The 24,799-nt window shown below is 41.0% G+C and overlaps 1 protein-coding gene across 1 annotated transcript in view; it reads left to right on the top strand.

Moving 5' to 3' along the window:
* fbln2 (fibulin 2) overlaps nucleotides 1-24,572 on the top strand; it is a 29,501-nt gene extending 4,929 nt beyond the window's left edge. Inside the window, exons 3-17 of the mRNA XM_088994404.1 lie at nucleotides 6,047-6,161; nucleotides 6,718-6,847; nucleotides 7,828-8,032; nucleotides 8,801-9,019; nucleotides 9,674-9,784; nucleotides 11,755-11,856; nucleotides 12,212-12,343; nucleotides 14,001-14,138; nucleotides 16,583-16,717; nucleotides 20,218-20,346; nucleotides 20,725-20,850; nucleotides 21,676-21,792; nucleotides 21,884-22,012; nucleotides 22,168-22,291; nucleotides 22,998-24,572. Coding sequence (XP_088850530.1) covers nucleotides 6,047-6,161; nucleotides 6,718-6,847; nucleotides 7,828-8,032; nucleotides 8,801-9,019; nucleotides 9,674-9,784; nucleotides 11,755-11,856; nucleotides 12,212-12,343; nucleotides 14,001-14,138; nucleotides 16,583-16,717; nucleotides 20,218-20,346; nucleotides 20,725-20,850; nucleotides 21,676-21,792; nucleotides 21,884-22,012; nucleotides 22,168-22,291; nucleotides 22,998-23,355 — 2,270 coding nt within the window. The 3' untranslated portion in view covers nucleotides 23,356-24,572. The remainder of the gene's footprint in view (nucleotides 1-6,046; nucleotides 6,162-6,717; nucleotides 6,848-7,827; nucleotides 8,033-8,800; nucleotides 9,020-9,673; nucleotides 9,785-11,754; nucleotides 11,857-12,211; nucleotides 12,344-14,000; nucleotides 14,139-16,582; nucleotides 16,718-20,217; nucleotides 20,347-20,724; nucleotides 20,851-21,675; nucleotides 21,793-21,883; nucleotides 22,013-22,167; nucleotides 22,292-22,997) is intronic.
* Nucleotides 24,573-24,799: the final 227 nt, after the last annotated feature.

The raw sequence follows: 24,799 nt of genomic DNA, 5'->3' as shown, positions 1-24,799 counted from the left end.
ATTGTGTTTTGGATCACCATCCTATGTACAGTGCTTCTTGGCATCATATCAATAACATTTGTAGCAGACGACAGCTCAGGGAGAAATCAAATCTCAAATGTGTGTATTAAGTTCAGTGCAGAGGTTGTGAGTTCAAGACCCAGTCCGGCCTTCCTGTGTGGAGTTTGGATGTTCTCCGCATGCCCGCGTGGGTTTTCTCCAAGTCCTCCGGTTTCCTCCCACATTCCAAAAACATTCATGGAAGGCTGATTGAACACTCTAAATCGTGCCTAGGTGTGACTGTGAGAGTGACTGGTTGTTTGTCTCTGTGTGCCCTGCGATTGGCAGGCAACCGATTCGGGCTGTCCCCTGAATTGGTTGCCTGGTTCAGGGTGTCCCCTAGTGTCTGAAGACAGCTGGGATCGGCTCCAGCACCCTCTGCGACCCTGATGAGGATTAAGTGGTCTGGACAATGAATGGATAGATAGGATATGAAGTTGTATACTCAGCATTTATTGACATTTTTCAACTATCCTTCCTTGGTGTTCCCGAATAAATGTGTTGTACTCCCAGCTTGTGACTGCTGCTCATTTGTTGTCTCTGTCCAAAGAGAAGCAGAATGTGGAGTGGAGGTGAAGGGAAGTAGGGGTTGTTCATGCCTTCTGATGCTGTGCTGCATTTAGTGTAGAATTTCTTAAGGGTTGTACCTGCAAATGGCATAAAACTGGAGAGATGAATGAGGCCACTGTTGTGACATGATAGCCGGGTGCAACTCAGCGCTCCCTACAGATCTGGTGTGATTACTTGAGGCTGCCACTTTCCCAATCTTACCCGCAATCACCTAATTTCATTTTTACCACCTCCACATATGTTCACTTCCTTCTTACAGTTTCACTTGGATTCCCACCATTACTTCAACCCGACCAGGTCATTATTTGATTCTGCTATGAATCACGACTTGGCTGTGAGGATGGAAAAAATGGTTGGTAGCATTGTTCGAGCCAACAGATTGTATTTTCTGACAAAATGAATTTCAGAGTTGACCTTTGCTATTGTGTCGGTGACAGGTGTATGAATGAGGTCGATCTCAGGTTGAACCTGTTTGTCTAAGACATCATTACAAGAGTTTTGTCATGTACTGCATGGTACTGCTCAGAAACATCGCCCCAGAAACCGAAAACCTTTCATTAAATGGAGTGACAATGAAACAGCAGCTGTATGCAAATATTAGCAGACTCAAACTACTCAAATATTATTTTTGACTTGAATAAAAATCAATGAGGGGCGGCCTGGTAGTCGAGTGGTTAGCACACCGGCTTCACAGTGCAGAGGTCGCTGGTTCGCGTCCCGGTCCGGCCTCCCTGCATGTTCTCCCCGGGCCCGCGTGGGTTTTCTCCGGGTCCTCCGGTTTCCTCCCACACTCAAAAAACATGCATGACAGGCAGATTGGCCACTCCAAATCGTCCCTAGGTGTGAGTGTGAGAGTGACTGTTGTATGTCTTTGTGTGCCCTGCGATTGGCTGGCAACCAATTCAGGGTGTCCCCCGCCTCGTGCCCGAAGACAGCTGAGATAGGCTCCAGCATCCCCCGAGACCCTAATGAGGAATAAGCGGTATGGAAAATGGATGGATGAATAAAAATCAATGACACACTTCTGTTGAGCTCCACACATACCAAAATCAAGACATCTGGTTCTTTGCATGAGGCTTTCCTGCTTTTTGGTTTTGGTTCAGACCTTGAACTATATCAGGCACAAAGAGGAAATGAGAAGCAAGGTTAAATAACGGGATTTTATTTTTTTTAGTGGAACATACTTAACCAGTTGAATATTTGTTTTCTAAGCAGATGTTGAAGTGTTTTCAAATGAATTCAACCTGTGTTTTTTTCTGAAATAACCAACCAAATGCTCCAAGAATTCATTGCTCCATTAGTCTTGACAGCAAGTAACAGGTTTTCATCCAGCCTTAATAGTTGCTTGTTTCAGAGCGTTGCCTCCTGGCATTTTTCGCCTCCCTCCCGTAGCAAAGCGCAAGCATCTGTTTGCAGTTTGTTTGCCCTTTTGACTCAAGTGTGGCAACGAGATTAACAACACTATGCCATTGTTGTGTCATAAAACATTTGTTGCAATTGTGCAAGTGGGAGTGCTTTTCCATTTTCTTTGAGTGTGGATATTGAGATTAACAATGTGCTAGTATTTGTTGACATACAAAATAATGAAGTCAATTCCTAGAGCCTGAGCAACTGTTAATGGACAAATGTGCAAGCGTAACAGTGTGTTACTTTTAAAGGCATGTAACAACTGTGATGTGACGAGAGGCTGGGTCCTGCAGGGGAAATACATTCCACTAATATGGCTTCACCCAGAGAGAGTTTTTTGGCCCCATCTGGTGGAAGGCAGCAATCCAAACCCCACACCTGTGGCTGATTGTGGCTTGATTGGCAGGCATGGCTTTTAAGGCCAGAGAGTCTTTTAGTGTCCGGCCGGGGGAGACAAGCTCCATTGTTGTGCTCTGTGGAGAAACACAGAGAAACTGATTACTGCATGGAACTCGTCACTAGTTGGGACCACAGGACGGAACACTGGATTTGGACCCTTGCTAAAGGTGACTAGGCTACCTAGGAAGGGCCTCAAGAGAGGAGGTGAGGCCTCGAAATACATGGGAGAGAACCCCATCTTCAGTTTTACCTCAAAAGACACTTTGTTATACTTTGAGAATTGGAAGGGACACTATTCTTGCCTTTTTTTGTGAATTCCCCCTGAAACCCTTTATTAAAATTTGTTTGCATTCAAACCTGTCGCCCATTGCACTCCTTGTCCTGCCCCGCTGAGAGCTAGCCTCTCATGACATTACACAACGATGAAACAAGTTTGGTGTAGGTGCATTAAGACCAGATCGTGGTAAATTGGTGCATTAGAGGTACAAAAAAAAAACAGGAGTTATTTGCGTTTCAAAAAGAGCTCAACGAAACAGGACATCACTGTGTCCCAAGTGCACGTTCACATAGGCTGCTCTGCATGCATGGCAAAGTCATTCTAGGTCTGTTACAGTGCTTATAATAACTCCGAAGATGCCAAATTAGTTGTCCTCACGGTACATCCCACACCACGAGCTCCAAAACAAGATAGTGATCTGGTCAGTCGGGTTAGATGGCCTGTATGTAACATTTTTGTAACGTTTTCTTAATAGCTTGTAGCAAGCAACAAAGTGAAAGCCTTTGTTGTCAGTGTTATCACGGCCCCGTCCGCTAAACCAGGTGTTTTCTCTGCCCTTTTTTGTAGCTTGTTGTTTTAGCAGCTGTGTCTGTTAACGGTACCATTTCTCTCTCATGCCTTCACAGAAAAGACCTGTGTGTCCTGTGTGTATGGGTTTGTTTGCAGTGTAGTTTTGTGTTGTCTGAAACAACGATGGGCAGTTTAGCTATTGCATTTTCACCAGGCTTCATGTGGGTGAACGGTTTCTGACCATAAGAACACAAAATTGGATTGGGGTCATGGTCTGTAACCATTACAGCCTAAAAGCACCCCTGAATAGCTTGCAACAACGTACTTTAAAACAAAAAAAATTAAACGAAACAAAAAAACAGAAGATGAATGACTAGATTCTTGGCTAATCGTTTCAATGATATAAAGAGATGTCAATCAAAACAAAGTGGTGGTGGTGGAAATGAAATCAATCTGACTGCACAGGAGTCCTCACTATTTATGTCAAATCCAGTTGTCAGGTAGTGGTTCTGTATTTCAGAAGGAACAATGCTGCACCTCAACAAGTACAGATGTTGAATGTGATTTTTTTTTGTTTGTAACCCTCAACTGTTTAACCTAAAGAACAAACTGTCTAGATCCAAAAGTTAAAAAATAGGAAAAGGGTCACAGGCTTTCCGATTAAAATGTTGGATTTGTTCCAACCACTCCAACTGAATGGTAACTCATCACAAACGCTGAGTCCACCTAACAGACTTGATGAGTGGCAGGATGTGGCTGGCTTTACGACTCTCCAGGCATGTTGAGAGTTGTACATGTTGGTTGTTATTTTGCCTACATATTTTCCAAGAGACTGATGTCACTGGTTTGGATTTGGGCAAAAGGCAAGTATGTGGTATACTTTTTGCTGAATACAATGTCAAATATGATGATGGGTTTGAAGAAGAAAGATGCTGCTCATTCTCTGCTCAAGGACAAAATTGTTGTACGGTTTTTGATGAAGAATATTGCACCCACACTCATCACCAAAGTAACTTGAGCCTGAATGTAGAATAAAGCATGAGGCCTCTTGGAAAATGTCCTTGTGACATGTGGGGAGTTTCTGTTTTCACAAAAGGGTACCAACAATTTGGCCGGTGTAAAAGCTCAGTTGAGGGAGATGACACAGGAAGCCATTGGGCGCGGCTAAAGACCGACATGCAGCTCGGGAGCCACGTCTTGCCGACCACTGTTCTGTACCATGTCTCAACTGCTGTGGTTTTACATCATAATTGATAATAATTCTTATTTGGGCTGTAATCTTAGATTTCTGTGTTCTACCTCTTAAAATTTTGTGTACTTCAGCAGTCACTTCAATGACAGATATTGACTGACTGGCCTTTACTATGTAAATAAGCTTGTTAGAGAAAGGTGGGTATAGAGGTTTAAAACTCGAATATGCCCCAGGCAGTCTGAGATGATAGAATGATATGGTATTGGTTTGTTCACCAAAAAAATTGCCATTTGATCTGTTTGTTCACTTATTTATTTATTCTCAACAGTCTGCACACACACACACACACACACACACACACACACACACACACACACACACACACACACACACACACACACACACACACACACACACACACACACACACACACACACACACACACACAAAACACGCACGCACACTGAAAAGGCTTTCCTCGTCTCGATTTGTTTTGTCTGTTCACAATAGTTTGTCGAACAGCACAAAGCTAAAAATATAGTGGCCGATGTAAGTTTCTGGTTCACTGTTTCTTTGTTACGTTTGAGCACTTCAATGGTTAGCTTTGACTTTGTACAGTTGATGATTAACACATACAGTTGAAGTTCACAAAACAACATCACAATTTCACCATATAACCAGTTTAAGGCGGCACCCAGAACCTCCAAGGCCCCAAATAGGATAATTGCAACAAAAAATGGCTGAATAGTTTTGAAACTTGATCGCCAGTTTGGTCAAGCAGCTACTGGACTGCTAACACACCATGAGTCATGAATGTTCTTATGAAATGTCATCCTTTTTTATTGCAAGTGGGAGTAAAATGATGTCAGAAATTGAATGTCAGAAATGTATGACCGGGCAAAGTTTCACACACACACACACACACACACACACACACCAACACACACACACACACAACAGGGTTATCATTGCATATGAAAGATATTTTGAAATTTTGAAACTACATGTTGCCTGAGAAAAGCACGAAGGCATTTTATCCTGAAGCTGGAATCTACCGTCAGTTACCCGGTAAACTGAATAATGTGTTTTTGCTTCGTCTGCTCCTTGACCCAGTTTGAAAGGAAGTGCTAATGTGTTACCCTTTCCTATGCTACTGCGCTGATTAGGCCAGATGTTGTAAATAAGTCCAATTTTGCCCTGAATGTAATTTCAGCATTATTCATGCTTTTCACTGCCAATTGAATCTGAGGGTTAGAAAATCTGAGAACAAAATGCTTGCCTCAGCGTGCCATCGCTGAATACAGTACTAACTCTTAGTATCTGTCCGCAAGCATGATATTTGCTGCCGTATCAAAAGTATCGGACTGGTTTCACTTAAGCCATTCAAACGGCTGAGGCAGCACTTCAACTTTCATTTGTATGCAATGTTTCAAAAATATGAAACACAGAGTCAGAAAAAAAATCACTGTGTGTGTGTGTGTGTGTGTGTGTGTGTGTGTGTGTGTGTGTGTGTGTGTGTGTGTGTGTGTGTGTGTGTGTGTGTGTGTGTGTGTGTGTGTGTGTGTGTGTGTGTGTGTGTGTGTGTGTGTGTGTGTGTGTGTGTGTGTGTGTGTGTGTGCGCGCGTGCGTGTGTGCGTCTTTGTGTGTTTCAGTGTCAGTGATGGAGGTGGTGGAAGCCTGCTGTGAGACAGGGGCAAAATGGGCTTCAGTTAATGGCCACTGCAACAACATGGATCCGCCCACTCAAGACAGACAGTCCATCTGCTGGTGAGACAATCTTCTCACTTCATTTGAACATTTGAACCGCAGATCACTCAGTACTTGACCCCCGCTGAGTGCCCGAAGATGACTGGGATAGGCTTCAGCACCCCCCTGTGAGCCTACTGAGGAAAAAGTGGTTAAGATAATGGGTGGATGATCAATTGTGGTAGTAATATGGATTGATTTTTTTTCTGTGTGTAACAAACTTCACACCCCAGAATTTAAAGTTGCCATAGATTTGGTATTTCAAATTAATACACTCAAAATAACAACAACCAAACTTGAATAAACTTTTAGGCAAAAAAAACTGTGTTGAGCAATTCAGACAGTATTGCAAATTTTGTCACATTGTGTTTTTGACCGACTTTAGTTTGTAACCACTGTTATTTTCAACCAACAGCAGGTACACTTCTTAAAAAGATCTTGTCAAGTTCTTCAGTGAACTATTTTTGATCAGTGTGTATGGAAAGAATAGACTGCCTGCTCATTTCTGTAGAGCCTCCGTCTTTGAATGTCTCAGCTGTCCTTTTCTCTGATGTGCTTTTTTTTTCCTGTCTGCCAGGACGTCTCAGCAACAGTGCTGCCTCGGCTCCCTGAGAGAGAGCCAATGTTTGGCTGGAATCAGTGCAGCAAGAGACCAAGATATGTGTGTGGAGGAGGCCAGTGATACATGTGGACTTTCTTCCTACAAGGCAAGTCGCTGTGCTGATGCAGCAGTTAAGGGCGAATACAGTTCACTGGCTTCAAAGTAAAGGTTTAAATTTCCAAGTTAGGCTCAACCAAATTAGCAATCGACAATTACATTACTGCAGTCACAGAAGACTTGAGGCTTCTGAGTCGGGCCTCTTCTCTGATGATTAAACAAATAGTTGAAGTCTTTGGTCAATGGCCTTATTTAATTTAGACAACTGACTCTTCCCATTGCCTCACGAGCTTTGCTATCTTCATATGAGACCTTCTGAAGATTTGTCTGACCTTTTTGTAATTGAAGAAAAGGGTTCAGGAAATGGATGGAATCATTTGGTGTGAGAATGTAGAGACTTTGGAATTGTATACATTCAAGTTACATTCCTCTTCCCTCATTCAATAACATACCAGCAGAGCAGTGTCAACTCTCCGTAGGGCTGCTTTCAAATCACCATTTGCAGACTTCATCAGAATTCTGTCGATGTACTGGTGTACTGATGCTTCAATGAAGTCAAGGGTTTTGTTTGACTGCAATGTATTCCTGATCAAGTATTTTTGGGTATCTCCAATTTTCCCTCAGATTTCTATCATATTATTCCCAGATGAATTCATCAAACAAACTTTTGATAGAACAAACCGATTTCTTCATTTCCCACCTTGATTGTTGTATAGGCTGAATCAATGCATATATTTTGCGACTGGTCACATGAATGACAATAATCTCATGGGGGAGGGGCGGGTGATTTACCATCAGAGAGAGTAAGAGTATCGTTTGGAGGATCATTTCTGAAGCAAATAGCAAGATATATTTCTTTTAGGAGAGCCTACTCACAATACTGGCTGTAAAAATGCCTTTTATATTAGCACAGAAGGTCATTCACTTAACCCTCAAACTAATTTTAATACATATCACACACACACACACACACATCCACGTACATCCAGGAAACATACCGCGTACGTCATGAGAGTTTATGACCACCAGGAGTGCTGTGACTGCTGCTCTCTGGGGTTAAAGTTCCGCAGTGAGGGTCACGAGTGCAAAGCCCACCGACACATGGGACTCCCCTGCAGACACGTTTTCCTCCTATGCTGCGAGAGGGAGGTGGAAACACCGGACCGTGGTCATGACAGCTGGCATGCTGTCAAAGAGAAGCCCGCTCTTGGTGCCACTTTACCACCGAAAAAAGGTAGGAATAAAAAATGCAGACCCGCCCCATCAAAAAATAAATAAACAAACATAAAACGAAACACAGGCATCGTATGTGTTTCATGCCAAGAGGTGAAAGCATTCAATCGATGCACTGTCGGCAAAATGTACGGCTTCGGACCAAAGGTGATCTGTTTTCTTGGCATTTAAAAGAAGCAGGTCACCCAACACGGCTCTAATGGCCTCCAAGAACAAAGTGCAATCACACCCTGTCCAACCTGCTTGCTTAATTCGAAGAGATGGAGTACCCTACCTGCTTTAGTTTTCCGCTTTCCTCTTCCGAGGTTTGCCTTGGTGTGTATCGCTTGAAGTTTGGAAATTGTTTCAGTTGAAATCCAAATAGTTGCCTGAGTAATGCCCTTGATTCTGCAGATCAAAGATGCAGTATTCTATTGATTGTAAGAGGATGGTAAGGTACTATTGTTGTATTTATAATATATATATATATATATATATATATATATATATATATATATATATATATATATATACAGTAAAGTCTCGTTATATCGATATCGGATATATCGATAGTCCCGGTTATATCGATACTATTTCTATGCACGCACGGAGAAAATTACATGCAAACAGGGTCGGATATATCGATAGTCCTGGTTACATCGATATTTTTTCGGACTCCCTTGAATATCGATATAACGAGACTGTATATTGTTTTATATTGGATTTCTGTGCAGATGGTAAGTTGTGACCTCATAAAGTAATGTATGTATGTAAAAACTGTTTGGTACAGTGTCTGACAGATTTTATGCGAATGAGGCCTTTTCTATTGGAGAAGAGAAACACGGGGAGAATGTTTTGGAGGGGCCGATTGAGGTGGAGGACATGGACGAGTGCCTGATCTATGAGAGCAACATCTGCCACCACAGATGTGTAAACACAGCAGGATCTTTCCGCTGCGAGTGTTTCCCGGGATATGTTCTCCAAGAGGATGCCTTCAGTTGTGCCCAAGGTAACATTTTATGAGGTGCTAGCAGACATTTCCAATGGAGCACATAAGCAGGAAAAGTGTCTGTCCGCTCAAATGTGATTGAGAGTCAGCAAAGAAAACACAATGTCATTTTTCTACGTGCTTTTTTTCTCGGTCCCTTGCGAGTCCCAATACCACCTCCTCGTGGTTATTCAAATCCCTTTCCTGGACCTCCAGCCCTTCTTGACAAAACATGGCTTGCCGGTTGACAAAAGGCGTTCACAGTCTTTGATGAAAACGATATACGCCAATGGGAAAAATTTGCACGAAGTAAAAACAGGAGGCCCACTCACATGTCCAGTTGTGAGAGGTATTTTGCCGATAATGTTGGATGGGATCATTCACGACTTGATCAACAACACTTTGGCCAACACAAACCTGTCTCGCCAGGATGCAAAATTACAGTCAAAGATGGGGCTCGCCAATAAAGGCAAATGTTTGTCTGTCTGCAATTCGTTTTCCTCCTGCACCTTCACTGCTCTTACATATTTTCCTATGGTTGCCCGCATTATGTCCTCAAATGAAAAAGCCGAAATCGCTGTAAACCTTTAAACTAAGACGCGATTAGGCAAGGCAGACTTCTTGATTACAGTGTAATCCCTTGTGCCTCTGTTGAGATTATTTATGTTTCCGCAGAGACAGTGGATGAAGAGAACAACCTGAAGGAGGATGACAGGCAGGGAGTGGAGCCCACCACCTCTTTTACACCACCCACCCAGCCTTTGGTGACACTCAACCCCTGTGAAGGTTAGACAGTCGAGACGCAATATTTTCCGTCGCCCTTTCCTTCTAATTCAGCACTCTAGTGCGTATCAAGGGTGATGTCATTTAAAATGGCGGTGTCATTTGGGATTGCAAAAGTCAATGTTGGGCGTTCTAGGCCAGGGCTGTCCATACCTTTTTGATTGAGGGCCGCATACGCAAAAATCAATGGCGGGCCTTCCGGGCCTGCAAAGCCTTCTCTGCTGGCCTAAAAATATGTGAATTACATACTAATTAATTATATTTTGTCCATAAATTCTTATTAAATAATTCCAAATTGTCTTTCAACTTCCTAGCATTGCTTTTCCCCCGTTGTGCTGCTTCCTGGTGTGAGTTTTTGTATTTAAGCATTTAACCAATCACATTTCAGCCATCATTTGTTACCAGGGTTGGAAATCTACTTGGACGCCTTCACAATCAGTTTTGCGGGCCCTGGAGCATTTAATGCGGTGTCAATGACTGTTGCTTTAACTAATGTCTGCTACTTTAACCAATCAGATTTGGAATTGGTGACGCGCCTGGCCTGCTTGCAGGGTTACGTCACAGTTTTCGCAAAGTATGATTGGCTAGTCACCAGTCAATCATAATATCACCAGCCACTAAGTGACAAGAGCATACTGGCAAGAGCTCGCTCACTGTATCTGTGGCATGATTTAATTGCGGCTTTGTCAACCCACAATAGCTGAAGTAGGAGAAGAAATTGATTTGGTTGCAGATTTACTCTTGAAGCCATTTCAAGACACACTTTTCAAGACAAAATTAAAAAAGGTTGTAAATGCTTCCCAATCCTGTTCAATCTTCTATGCGGTGTGAACGAGCGACTTCTGACCATGAATCCACACGTTCATGCTAAAAACTTGAACAGTTTAATGACAGTTATTTCCTGGCTAATGGGACCCTCTAGTAAATCACACCACACAATTTATTTATAGTCGCAGCTTGGATTGATTCAGACGTAGCACTACTGAAGGCCCAGGGATGATATGCACAGCACACCACTGAATTGGTCAACATTTTGAAACATGCGAAAGTCAGTCAAGAAAGCAATCATGTATTGTTTGTCTGTGTAAACTCTCAGTCGTACAGGAGTGGTCCATCGATGAAAAGGTTTCAGATGACGGCTGAAGAAACCTTTTCATCCATGTATTGTTTGTATTGTCTTTTTAATTACATCAGCTTTCTGTTAAAGGGGCTAGGGCAAACAGTTGAGGATTTTGGTGTGGCCAACAGCCATCCACACTCACACCTACAGACAACTTAATGTTTATCAGCCTGCTATTATATTTTCATAATTTGCTATCTATTAGCTAACTGGCCGGCTAGCTAGCTATCTGGCTGGCTATCTATTAGTTATATAGCTAGTTGTCTAACTGCCTAGCTGGCTATCTATTAGCTAGCTAGCTTTCTATCTACTTCTGGGTTGAGTGAACGCTGGCGCGTGTGGTTGTCGCTGCTCACCCACAGAAAAACTTCTCCTGCGACTGAAAAGTGACCTTGAGAGTTTTGTAAGGCGCTTATAAATGAAGTGTATTATTATTATTATTATTATTATTATTATGGAAATCCCAAACTGTTTGCCTTTTCACCCTAACAAAGATGATGAAAACCGAGCAAAAATAATTTGGATACATGGTTTAATGATTGATTTGAGCTTTTTTTTTGCTTGTTTCAATGTCAAATCAACCATTGCATCTGCTGATTTTTCTGTGTGCGGGCCTCGAAGGACAAAGTTTGAAAACCACTGCTGTATTACATTCTGTACATCTCTTGAATATGTCAATGGGGTAAAGGTCAGAGTCTGTGCGTTTCAGGCAATGCAATTTAATTTTCATGAAAGAAAGAACAAGATGGGAATGAAAATGGAATACGTAATTTTGTTTGATGCACAGGCGGGTCTCACAATGTTGTCCATGTTCCCTGGTCCATTTCATGTGATCTCGTTCTGATATTTGCAGGAAACGGTCCTTGTGACCAACACTGCACCCCAGAGAACGGAAGGCCACGCTGCTCTTGTTTTCCAGGCTTCTCCCTCATGACTGATGAACGATCATGTGAAGGCAAGGCACAGACAATACTGGAAGAAAAAATGTTATGGACAGTGTAGATGTTGGGGACAATTACAGTACAATATGGTGTCGTTTCAGCGCTCTTTTTAGTAACAGTTCGGCTCCAGTTCAGATTCTTGATGTCATTTCAGGAGGTTTGGAAGATTTTCGTGACGTTGCCAAGAGTCCTGGCAACACACAACATAGATTCCAATATGCATCAAAATACATGTGTACTGGCTGACATGAATTTCCGTCTGACGGCGTTATAAACACCTTTGGCGTCTTTTTGCGCACGTGACTTAGTGGATTAGCCTCCCTCACAGCGACACCTTTCTCTTCTGTTCTTCTTCTGCTTCTCCTGTAGATTTTAATGAGTGTATGTCGGTACATGCCTGCCAGTTGAATGAACGCTGCGTCAATACCGACGGAAGCTACGTCTGCCAAAGACTTATCGCCTGTCCGCCGGGATACCAAATCAACGGAGACATTTGTGAAGGTGTGCTACACTTTGACAACCGCCAAGCAGTATCGAGTGAATCCACGGGGTGAACAAAACGCATTGAAAAGAACATTTAAAAAAATTATTGTATGACCTTAGGCTCAAATATAAATGTGCTAAATCTCAGCAGCATCTCCCAGTGTAGAGATGCAGTGATATGTCTCATTGGTTTCATGCACCATAAATGTGTCCTGTGCAGAGGTCTCATTCATAAAGCAGCAGCAGGGTTGTCGTAGATGATTATGAGACATGCCAGAACTGCTGCTTGCCTCTGCAGGCGCTCTATGGAGTAAAATCAAGAAGACTCCTTTATGTCTTACGTTCCTGGAGTGTTGGGTGTGAAATTAGCCACATTGAGTTCATATTCAGTCTGTCAGTAATCGAGGAGAAACCGTTGAAAGAATGTACACCTCAGGGAGACGTAAAAAATGCAGAGCAATATTATCCATTTCTCCTTTGTTTTCTTTAATTAGACCTTACTCGCCAGTGCCAGCTCATTTCTGGATCGTTCATTCTCTTACCAGCACTGTTCGGAATGAATATCCATCACAGCGCACCACAATGTGTATTTGGACTACAGGACACACGTTTGGTCTACGTTTTTAATAAAAAGTCCAGGGTTCAAAGAGACACAGACATTGCCTGATGTTTTTTTGTCATTGTTTACAAGGTCACCCCAGTATCACTTAAAAATCCTGCTTCTGACTTCTTTCCAACCACATCAGTCATCATCACATTCCCAGTTTTGTGTGTATTTTGCCACGACCTTCCAACTCTATATGCACATGGCAGACTGCTATAAACTATTCGACGTCTATGCATTATTCACTCGTACACATATGCACCACAATTTGTAATTGTAATTGTCAGGTAGCGATTCCCCTTGAGGTTTGGCTCTGACTATGGCAACAGATGCCCTTTGATTGACGTGGGTAAATCCCTTGAATGGCAGGTGTTTAGAAAACTCTTGAGGAATATAACGCAGGGTTAGGTAGAACAAACAGATGTGCATTTAATTTATGGGTAATTTCTATCGTTAAAATGAGAATTGCATCATTTTTGTCAATTATGAGTGATAGCACTGGATGCCTTTAGGGTGCTCACTACCATAACGTAGCAGCTGTAAGACGTTTACATGCATGAAATACTGTACCTGCCTTACTTGAGAGCTCCACTCCATTAATCCACACTCCCATCTAGTGGTGGCATATGACATTACATGCATTTCAGCACCATATACATTCAGCACCACATACTGTACATTATTTCGCACGAGTTTTATTTCCAGACATTTATTGAGTCAAGGCAAAATAAATGGAAAAATCATTCTTTCTAATTAAATACCCAGTCAGGTGTGCCTTTATTCGAACTAGTTGAAGATCATTTTGGTCTAACGTGTCCGGTATAGATATATGAACAAATTATTTGTCCGAAACAAATACAGTAGTCATTTCAAAACCAATGAGGAGAAATTGGATAATTTTCCACAGCACACCTGATTATCTCTGCCGGCACACTAATTACCACAGCGCTACGGTCCGGATTAAATGCATCAGATGACTTGACTGAAACTGATTATATCTCATCTGTCATCCTTTTGCAGTTAATCATAGACATGCTTTAACAAGCCCTTGTGTTTTACTCTCTTTCACAGATATTAATGAGTGCGTGGAAAGCAGTCATGACTGCTTGCCCGGATATGAGTGTGTAAATACTGAAGGCTCATTCAGGTGCAACCTCAAACCTCGTTGCGCTGTTGGGTTTGAACGGGATGCACAAGGCAACTGTATAGGTAGGTGCAATCTTTCTCATTGATTAACCTTTTGAGCCTTGTGCAGTCAAACGCAAGGCAGCAGCTCAGATCTCATTTTGTGATCCGGACCAAACCTAGAAAGTCTGAGCGAACGCTGGTGCGTGTGGCTGCCGCTGCTCACCTGCAGAAAAAAATATCCTGTGACTGTAAAGTGTCCTTGAGAGTTTTGAAAGGCGCTTATAAATGAAATGTATTATTATTTGTGAGTAGTCATTCAAGAATGACAAAAAATACCAGAAAAATATTATTATTATAATATTTTCTTAGAGCATCGCTTTGCTTTGAGATTTCTTGTGGAGAAAGTAAATGAAGGAGATGATTCTTACATGCACCACATCTGATCTAAACACCTTCAATAACTACAATATAGCTTGTTGTTTATGCACATAAAAGCGCCAATGCAGTGCTACAGGTACATGCACAAATATTTTACACTTTAGCCCACACTAAGAGGAGGGTTTTGTCAGGAAGGGCATCCAACGTAAAAGCTTGGCCAAAACAGACATGCGAATCAAACCTCTGAAGATGGAGGACACTGATTTGCTGTGGCGACGCCTTGAACGGAAAAGCCGAAAGGAAAAGAAGACACACTAAGCGGAAAACAGAGAAGAGATGCCCTGCACAAAATGCATCAAGGTTAAGGTTCTTCAAAATCTTTGTCAGATTGTTTGGAATTTAATTTAAAGACTAAAAAGTGTCACGTTCCGGCGGCGACAGTGGCAGCTCATGACAAAAAGCACCACCAATGTGTTCTTGAAGAGATCCTGGATGTTTATGATAATGTTTTGACTAGACAAAAAATTGGCCATGGTAGATGAAGGCAGGGGCAGCCATCTTCTGTTGCCACTGCTACTTACAACTTGTAACCCAAGATGGCTGCTGGTGGCTTTACTTGTAAGCAAGTGGAATATTTTGGCCATTATATATAAATCCGTGTATGATGTCGTTACTTATACCCTTTGGACACAAGGCCCGTGGATGAGATCCAGTCCACCACATAATTTTATCTGGGCCACGGAAGCAAATCATGCGTGTCAATTTGTATGACTTTTGCTAAAATATTTGCCAAAATGTTAAAGTGTGACGTGTAATAAATAATGTTGAGATTCTTTTACCTTGTCTACATAATAATTGAACAAAAATAATTGTTGACCGTAGTGCTAATCCATCCATTACAAGTATATGATGAGATGGTTTATTTTTAATTTTTTTGTGTTATTTTTTATCTGTTATATCAGAGAAGACATAACTCCAAAGTGGCATGAGACAAAAACAAGTTTCACACCCAGGCCATCGGCACTCGTGATGTCATTTTAGGTCGACCCCAACTGTATAAAATAAGCAGATATTTTTATTCTTTATTTATTTGTTGATTTATTTATTTATTTATTCATTTATTTTTGCTTGATTCATATTCCAGAGCGTCAAGTAAATGTTTCACTTGCCATCCCAGAAACAGGTGTTCTAACGAGTTTGTCAAATATTTTTATTTGTTGAATGGAAGCGCTACCCCATTTAAATTTACAGAATGGCGACTAAAATATGACATAGTGATGTACCAATTTTACAGGTGTAGTCCTAGCATGAGTATGTGCCGTTATTCATCCAGTTGGCTTCCTACTGAGTCACTGATTGTGTCGCGGTTAAACCACCAAGCTTCCGTGCAGGTAGTGTGGGTTCAATTTCCACATCTGTGCCAGCGTCACGATTCACTGATGACAAATCCTCGTCATAGAAAAGGGATGGATATTTAGTTTTTTTATGATTTATAGGGCCCCGCCTCAGTAATTTTGCTTTGTGAAACTGAAATTTATTGCAAGAGTAGCTGACAAACTAAATTAGAAAACATCAACTGTGACAGAGGGAGCTTATTCTCTAAATAAGTCTTAACAAATGTAAAACAATGTTGAATTACTTTTTGGGACAAGAAAGGATTTTTGGGAGGTGAGTGGGGGTCAGGGGTTGAAACCCAGATCAGTGTCGTCATGTGCGGCCTTCGCCAGCAGGTGACTCCAATGCAAGCCTTGATGACTGCCTGGTGTGTCCTACAGGTGAGTGAGTTGCCGGCTGCGGGGACACGGGGGTTAAATGCCACACAGGCAGGAGATCAGAGAGGCTGCTATCAGGGGGCTGTGAGGGGGGCGGATAAAAGGCAATCCTCTGTCCTACCCGACTACAAACTGATGCTATGGAATTAGCCTCCAGGGGCAGGAACTGGGGCAAGTTGAGGCAGCCGACGCCACTGTAAAAGAAGTTGAAGAAATGATCTGAAATATGGCGAAAATCCGACACACGGTCGGTTCATTTCTCCAAAGCAGAGCAACCGTGTGATGTGATTTGCCTTGATATGCGACTTGAGTGATTTTACCGCCACCTCTGTCGGCGTGTCTGCTCACCACGACACCTCTGTCTGTCTGCACTAGATACTGATGAGTGTCACACTGAGCCATGTAGCTCCAGCTTGAGCTGCATCAACACCGTGGGCTCCTACGTGTGTCAGAGAAAGATGATATGCAGCCGCGGCTATCACACCAGTTCTGATGGAAACAGTTGTATTGGTGAGATTTGACATCAACTTAAGATCAACATCATGAAAAAAAAATGGGCGTGGTGGTCTTTTTGGGCATGGAACTATGAATTTATTTGTAATTTAAATAGACAAGAGAGAAGGGCTCGTATTCCTGACAGCTCTAAGGCACGTCTGTCTATTTCTCCATCCGTAGGATGGAGTACACACATTAGCTTTAGCATATGCCTCATTCACCACGCTGCATCTTGAAATGTGTCTAAGCAATACAGAGAGGGAAAAAGTTCTACTTTCTTATCCACACACTGAAACAAACAACCTTCTAAGTGCAAATCCATATATTTTTCAATTGGAATATGAAATCAACATGTATTGTTATAAGCATTATTATTTATGATTTAAAATGGAAAACTATTGAGGGTAACTACAGTTAAAAATATTGAAACCTATACAGTAATCCCTCGTTTATTGCGATTAATGTGGGCAAGTCCACCTGTGATAGAAGAAAAAACACAATGTAGCGAACCCTGGATTGGTAAATTTATGTTTGAGTACGAAAAAATATTTATAAGGCCAAATTTGGTGCAACACAGTACAAAACATGCATAAAGGAGCACAGTAAATGCTTGTAGTGCAATACAAAACTCTAATGCAATAAAGTAAACAGTCCACTATCAACATACAGTATATATTGGATTGGATTGGATATGCCTTTATTAGTCTCACAGCGGAGAAATTTACATTTCACAGCAGCAAAGTGATCAAATATTTGTATTTAGTATATACGTATTTATATTTAATATATAAAATTTAGAGGTACACTACTGTATAAATTAAGTTTCAGAAGGGTCCATCAGAAGGCTCGGATGACAATTTACGATGGGTGAGGAATGTTGTAATCGGTAATTGTTGCCATTGTTTTTTTTCTTTTGATGAAAGATGTAACTGTATGGTTGAAACCGGTGGTTACTGCAGTAATGTTCAGTTGTATGCATTTATAGCACAGTAATGCCTCGAAATGGATGAATAAATAAAAAAATAACAACAGTAAATCTAATGAATGCTGTATGCTGCTCTCTGTGACCCGCTGTTGTTTTACTGTACTCTACTGCAGTGACTTTTGCTGCCATTTGCGGCTTTATTTTAGGTTAAAAAAATCAGTGATGCAGCAAGGGACGCGATAATCGAACTGCGAAGTAGCAAGGGATTACTGTAATTGATTGCGACACTAAATTATAATTGCAAGGAAACCATTCGATTGGATTTTTTTGTTTGTTTGTCAGGTGTTCTTGTTGTGACATCAAGTAATATTGTCTCAAGATTAGTTTCCGTGGACTCAATGAAAAGTGACAGCCAGTACAACTTGTGTTCAGGCACCTAAGGACAAAAAGAGTTCTTGCTTGGGAAAACAAAAACAATGAAGATAAATGAGTTTCCAATTGGACTTCACGCTCCATTGACAAAGAAGATGAACCTACTCTACCAAGTAGTATCAAAGCAGCATATCGAAGCAATCAAAATGAAGTACTTACAGCATACGATTTATGCACTCAGATATTGATAAACAAAAATATGTACTTCATTTTGCAATTCAAAATGGTCACTAGGTATTTTAATAACATATCTGTGACACACTTTAATCCAGATTGTCTTCCTGAAATAAGCCGGTTTAAGTGGGCGGACTTGTTTCTTGCGAGTAAGTGACACCCTCATCCTGATCACCTCATCCAGATTTCCCAAACATGATGACGAGGGCAGAAATAGGCGTAGCTCCACTTTATTTATAATCCGTAAAAAGTAAGCGTCAATTTCGTTTTCCCTCATGGAGGCAGGCCCAATCCACCAAATTACATTTCTTGAATAAAGCACCTCCTCATATAAGTGATGGGAATTTCCTTAAGAAATCAAGCATGAGCTTCTTATCACAAATAAAAACTTTTATCTTGAGCCTGTGCCTCTTTTTATTATTTGGCATTATGTAGTGTTTCACTGAATGCACCTACCCCCAGCCTAACTAAATTGGTGCGTTGAATTGCTGTCATTTTATTCTAAATGGTTGCACATAATAAAATCGTATTGAGCCAGACCTTTTCCTTAAGTAAGTATACAGTCTATCCAAAATGTTATCTTGATTTAGTTCATTATTGTGATTATTTTATTCAACCGCTTCATGAAATTGAATAGTAAATTCAATAACGGCAAAAATCTCTTTGAAATAAAATGTTAATAATAATAATAATTATTATTATTATTATTATTTTATTATATTGAGTGTGTGATGGTGGGTCCGATGAAAAATAGCAATAATGGAGGGGAAGTGCCGTAAGGCTTACACACAGACATATTTTCAGATTGGCAAGATTTACAAGAATGTTGATTTTACATTTGATTTGTTCGCAAAGCATTCCTCAGCTATTCAGAAAAAAGCAATATCAAGTCAATTTCCATAATATCTTCTCTGCAAAAAGCATTTTGGTTGTGAAATAGCGAGGAGGGTGGCTTTAGTGTCGCAAACGCCATTGTATTTTGACAATGAATGTATTATTACATTATTAAATTATTATTATTAGATTATTACTTTGAACATTATTATGCAAATTTCCCCATTGTGGGACGAATAAAGGTTTTCTGATTCTGATTATTACTTTATTACATTATTACATGATTATTACATTGCAAGCCGCCATTTGTACATGAATACACGCAATAATTGTCATTTAAAGTACAACCGACGTCTCCGGACAAGTTGTGTCCATAATTTATAAAATGGCTTCAAATGACTTCAACTGAGCGTATTTTACAATGATTCCACCGCATATAGCTATATTTTACGTTTTAAGACTCGTGCTGAATATTCCGGACGTCTTGTTTTTGAGTTGGAGATGAGTTCGTGTGTGACGTCACTGAAGGAACGCCCCTGACCGAAAAAAAGACGCATCACGTCAATGCTTGTTTGGTCTGAAAACCTCGTGTTGCACGAGAAAAAGCCAGAAGAGGGCGTCCAAGCTCCATGTAAGGAATTTATCAGCCTGTGGAAACGGGCTGATTCATTCCTCACAGGAGCTCGGTGGCCATTTTCTGCCTCTTTTTGGTGAGACATTTCCCCCCAATGTTGCCTCAGAATGGCACGGAATAAATTCATTAATCGATTGCAAACATGTATGCTTTCCTCTTCAGAACTATTTGAATCATATTCATAACTGGATGTGTAACAAGAAAGCATATTCTCCGAATCTGAAGTCATTGTTTTGATTCTCCAGCAATGCAAGACGTCTTGGCGTGATGTCACGAACTGGGGGCGGGACTTTCTGAAAATGCCCAATTCGCAGCTCAATTTTTTGCAGATTTTGGAGACTTTAAGTCATTTTTTATTGGTGTTTTGCATTTGAATAAAAATATAATGCTGCGTGTTTTGGGTATTTTAGATGCTATCAAACGTTTTTCTGATGTCAGTTAGGAAACAAAAAAGTGACGTCGGTCGTCCTTTAAAGGAATAGTCACCTTTTGAACGTGTCTCTGTGTGTCTTCTAGACGTGGATGAATGTCAGAGCGGCGCTCATCGATGCGGAGAAGGCCAGCTGTGTCACAACCTTGCTGGGTCTTATCGCTGCGAATGTCAGACTGGTTATCAGTATGATTCCTTCAGACGCATGTGTGTTGGTATGTTGGATATTAGCTTATGCATTTAAATCCATTCGCAACTGCTAAGCTGTTTGGATCCCTAAAGTTGCATACAAAGCGCAGTGAATAATTTAAAAAGCTTAAAATATGAAGACCAAGACTTTTATTTGAACACGTGAAAAATTATAAAAACAGGAAGGACAATAAAATATGAAAATTATATAGATATAACCAATAACCAACGGTGCTACCCGGAGGAGTCAAAAATATACAACTGGTTCATGAACCAGATTTGAAGCTTCATTTACCCCTACTTGTGGCAGACTTTTACTCTGAACGTCAATGGCAGCATACAATAAACGTAAAAACATAAACCGTATATCAAGCAATACTCCCTGAATGAGGTCTCCTTCTCAGATATCAACGAGTGCTGGCACTACCTTGGCCGTCTGTGTTCCCAGAGCTGCGAGAACACTCCGGGCTCCTATCAGTGCTCGTGCACGACCGGCTTCCGCTTATCCAGCGATGGCAATAACTGTGAAGGTGTGTGTATAATTTTTTTTGGCTCGGGGGTCACATTGATTTTTAAAATTTGGCAGATGGACTGGATAGCGTGCGATACGGCACATCGATGAAAAGGTTTCTCCAGCCGTCATCTGTACTTCTTTGAAGGTGTCGGACGTTTCGCTCCTCATCCGAGAAGCTTCGTCAGCCAACTAAAATTTTTGCCGGTAATTTTTTTTGTTAGCTGACAAAGCTTGTCAGGAGTGTGTGAAGAGCGAAACATCCAACACCTTCAAAGAAATACAGATGACGGCTGAAGAAACCTTTTGAGCGATGGACCACTCCTGTCCGACTGAGAGCTTACACAGACGTAAGATATGGTACATTAAAAAATGCATATGTTGACAGTCCATACCAAATATCAACAGAACAAAACCATTTGATTACTAACACACTTTTATTCAAGAGAACAGTGATATAACTATATATAGTACAATATATGTCCAAGTATGTTAACACATGTGTGACAAAACAGCAATAAAGTGTGATCTTGTCCAAAAACCGCAGCATACAGTACGTATATATAAAAATATACAAAATATAATGAAATTAGGACTATTTGCTACAAAACTCACTGTGTCTTAATTTACATCCCCTCGATCAGCATACATGACGGCATCCCTCAGCTGATGTCCTGTAACGAACTTAGAGCTGACTGCCATCACATTATACCTTGAAGGATGTGCCGATAAACACATAATTGCCCTAATAGCAACAGTATTCTTTCATGTTGGTGTAGAAACACTGCAAAGGCTTTGATCACACAGTTTCTGACAGTAATGGGCGTCAACCTTTCATCTGCAGATGTGAACGAGTGTTTGTCGAGCCCGTGCACCCAAGAGTGTGCCAACATTTATGGCTCATACCAATGCTATTGCAGACAGGGCTACTACCTGCGAGAGGACGGTCATAGCTGCGAAGGTGCGCCAAAGTCATTTTCATAAAGTTTCACACCATGTCATTGTGAGGTCATCATCATTTTGACATGATTTATCCCCACCATGCTTCCCAGATATCGATGAGTGTTCCCAAAGTATTGGCAATCTGTGCACTTATCAGTGTGTCAACGTTGCGGGCAGCTACCAGTGCACCTGCCCGGAATCTGGATACAGCATGTCACCAAATGGGCGATCATGCAGAGGTGAGAATGTGCAGAACATAGCATATGTAATAACATTTATACTTTGATTATTCACTGAATACTTGTTGGATTTTCTGAGCTCATATCGCTAATCTGATTTATTTAAGTCCGTATTCATGACAAATTTCCCAGTCCACTAAACTTTTGTCTTACAGATATTGATGAGTGTACCACAGGGGCTCATAATTGTTCTCTAGCCGAAACCTGCTACAACATCCAAGGGGGATTCCGCTGCCTTTCTCTCAGCTGCCCGCCAAACTACCGGAAAATGTCCGACACGTGAGTATCCTAAAAATCAGAGTGGGACACCAACCTCAAAGGATATCGTTGATCAAAATATATATTTGTATGTTAATGTGTACTCTACATATAAATACATCAGGATCCAGGTTTTAATTTGTGGAACCACTTGATGAATTCAACACTTTAATTTTCCCAGTGTATCAGGATTTTGAGTGTCACGATTTGCAAGGCAACAGGGGGGGGGGGGGGTGTATTTGACAAATTCTATTAAATAAAGTCGGCAAGAACAAAATCTCAAACGACAGTCATCAAAACAAAAAGGTCCAAAGTAGCAAACAAAACCAAGAGTAAAACATGACTAGATGAAACAAACAATGACCCAACATTGAATGCTCATAACTGTAACTGATTAAAATTACCAACACCTGTGCACCTGAGAGCGGGACCCTAAAGTGCCACCCTTTGGTCGCAAACCGAAACGTGACATTAAGATATTTTCATTTTTTACGTTTAAGTTTGACCAATAAAAGCCTGCGGTCTTATCATATGTTGTAATTTATACCTGTGACGTTTCACACATACAAAAAATAAAAACAAACAATTAGAAAATGTTCAGCAGGCTTGATATTATAATTTACATATAAAACTGTATTTTTTTAAACAGTAGATTATTTTAAAACTGGCACCATTTTTGTTTTGGGATCAAGTATGTGTGACATTTGGATTTTGGTGTCATCTTTAGACGTTGTGAGCGAATAAGCTGTCCCAACTACCTGGACTGCCAAAAATCACCCCTGAGAATCACCTACTACTACCTCAGTTTCCAGTCTAACATCATCACCCCCGCTCAGATCTTCCGCATTGGACCGTCGCCCGCCTACTCGGGAGACAATGTCATCGTGACCATCACGGAGGGAAACGAGGAAAACTACTTCAGCACTCGCAAGCTTAACGCCTATACGGGTGCCGTTTACTTACACAGACAAGTTGAGGGTCCGAGAGACTTCCTGATTAATGTGGAGATGAAACTTTGGAGACAGGGAACCTTCACCACCTTCCACGCCAGGATTTACGTCTTCATCACGGCCAACTCACTGTAACGGTGAGAGTCTCCGAAGGTTAACGATGACCTGAAGATAAATCAGTGTCATTTCAGAAAAAAAGCCCCTATCTGTCAATACTGTTCCTTGCATCCAATCGAAAAGGAAATTACATCACTGAATATTACAATAACTGAAAAAATTGGCTCCAAAAGGCAAAGCAGTATTTACTATTAAAGGACAACCGACGTCTCCCGACAAGTTGTGTCCATAATTTGTAAAATGGCTTCAAATGACTTCTACTGAGCGTATTTTGATAAGATTCCACCGCATATAGCTATATTTTACGTTTTAAGACTCGCGCTGAATATTCAGGAAGTCTTGTTTTTGTCCGTACGTGACGTCACTAACGGAACACCCCTGACCGAAAAAAAAGACGCATTGTAGCGATCCTTCCATCACGTCAATGTAATTTGCTGTACTTGTTTGGTCTGGGGACCTCATGTAGCACCCAAAAGCCGCCAGAAGAGGGTATCCAAGCTCCATATAAGGAATTTATCAGCCTGTGGAAACGGAGGTGGCCACAGGAGGTCGCCATTTTGTGCCTCTTTTTCGGTGAGACCCTTTCCCTTTTCCTTCAATGTTGCCTCATAATGGCACGGAATAAATTCTTTAATCGATTGCAAACATGCATGCTTTCCTCTTCAGAACTATTTGAATCATATTCATAACTGGATGTGTAACAAGAAAGCATATTCTCCGAATCTTAAGCCATTGTTTTGATTCTCCAGCAATGCAAGACGTCTTGGCGTGACGTCACGAACTGGGGGCGGGACTTTCTGAAAATGCCCAATTCGCAGCTCAATTTTTTGCAGATTTTGGACACTTTAAGTCATTTTTATTGGTGTTTTGCATTTGAATAAAAATATCATACTGCGTGTTTTCGGTATTTTAGATGCTATAAAACGTTTTTCTGATGTCAGTTAAGAAACAAAAAAGTGACGTCGGTTGTCCTTTAAGCTTCCTACTCAAGACTGCTCACCACCTATTGCCGTATATTTAATATTTTTGCATTTAAGGAGTTAAACATTTTTCCATTGCTTTAATTATCAAACCCATCCATTATCCGAACCGTTTCTTCTCTTATCTTCCATCTAAAATCTTTTGATTTACTTGAATGAATGCCACACATATCTGGCATCTATGGATCAAATGCAGCAATTGTCATGTTTGACAAATATAAGGTGCAGCGTCGATTAGATTTTTGTTGTTGAATTCACTCAATTTGATTCAGTCAAGTGGAGCCAAATGACTTTTTTCAACACCAGTTTTCTCAGTGTAAACTATTTCCCAAACCTCAATGAGCAACTGCAACTATTCTTTCATGCTGCACTGCTGCCTCTAATTTGTCTTTGAAGTATATATTTTTTTAAACTCCACAGTATTTTTCCCCCCGTGTATTATATATTCCTTTGTATGTATAAGAATGGATGTATCATAATTT

This window comes from Hippocampus bargibanti, linkage group LG01 (genome assembly GCF_051943395.1).
Source record: "Hippocampus bargibanti isolate YZ-2025 linkage group LG01, ASM5194339v1, whole genome shotgun sequence".
Lineage (NCBI taxonomy): Eukaryota > Metazoa > Chordata > Actinopteri > Syngnathiformes > Syngnathidae > Hippocampus > Hippocampus bargibanti.
This window is presented reverse-complemented; position numbering and strand designations above follow the sequence as displayed.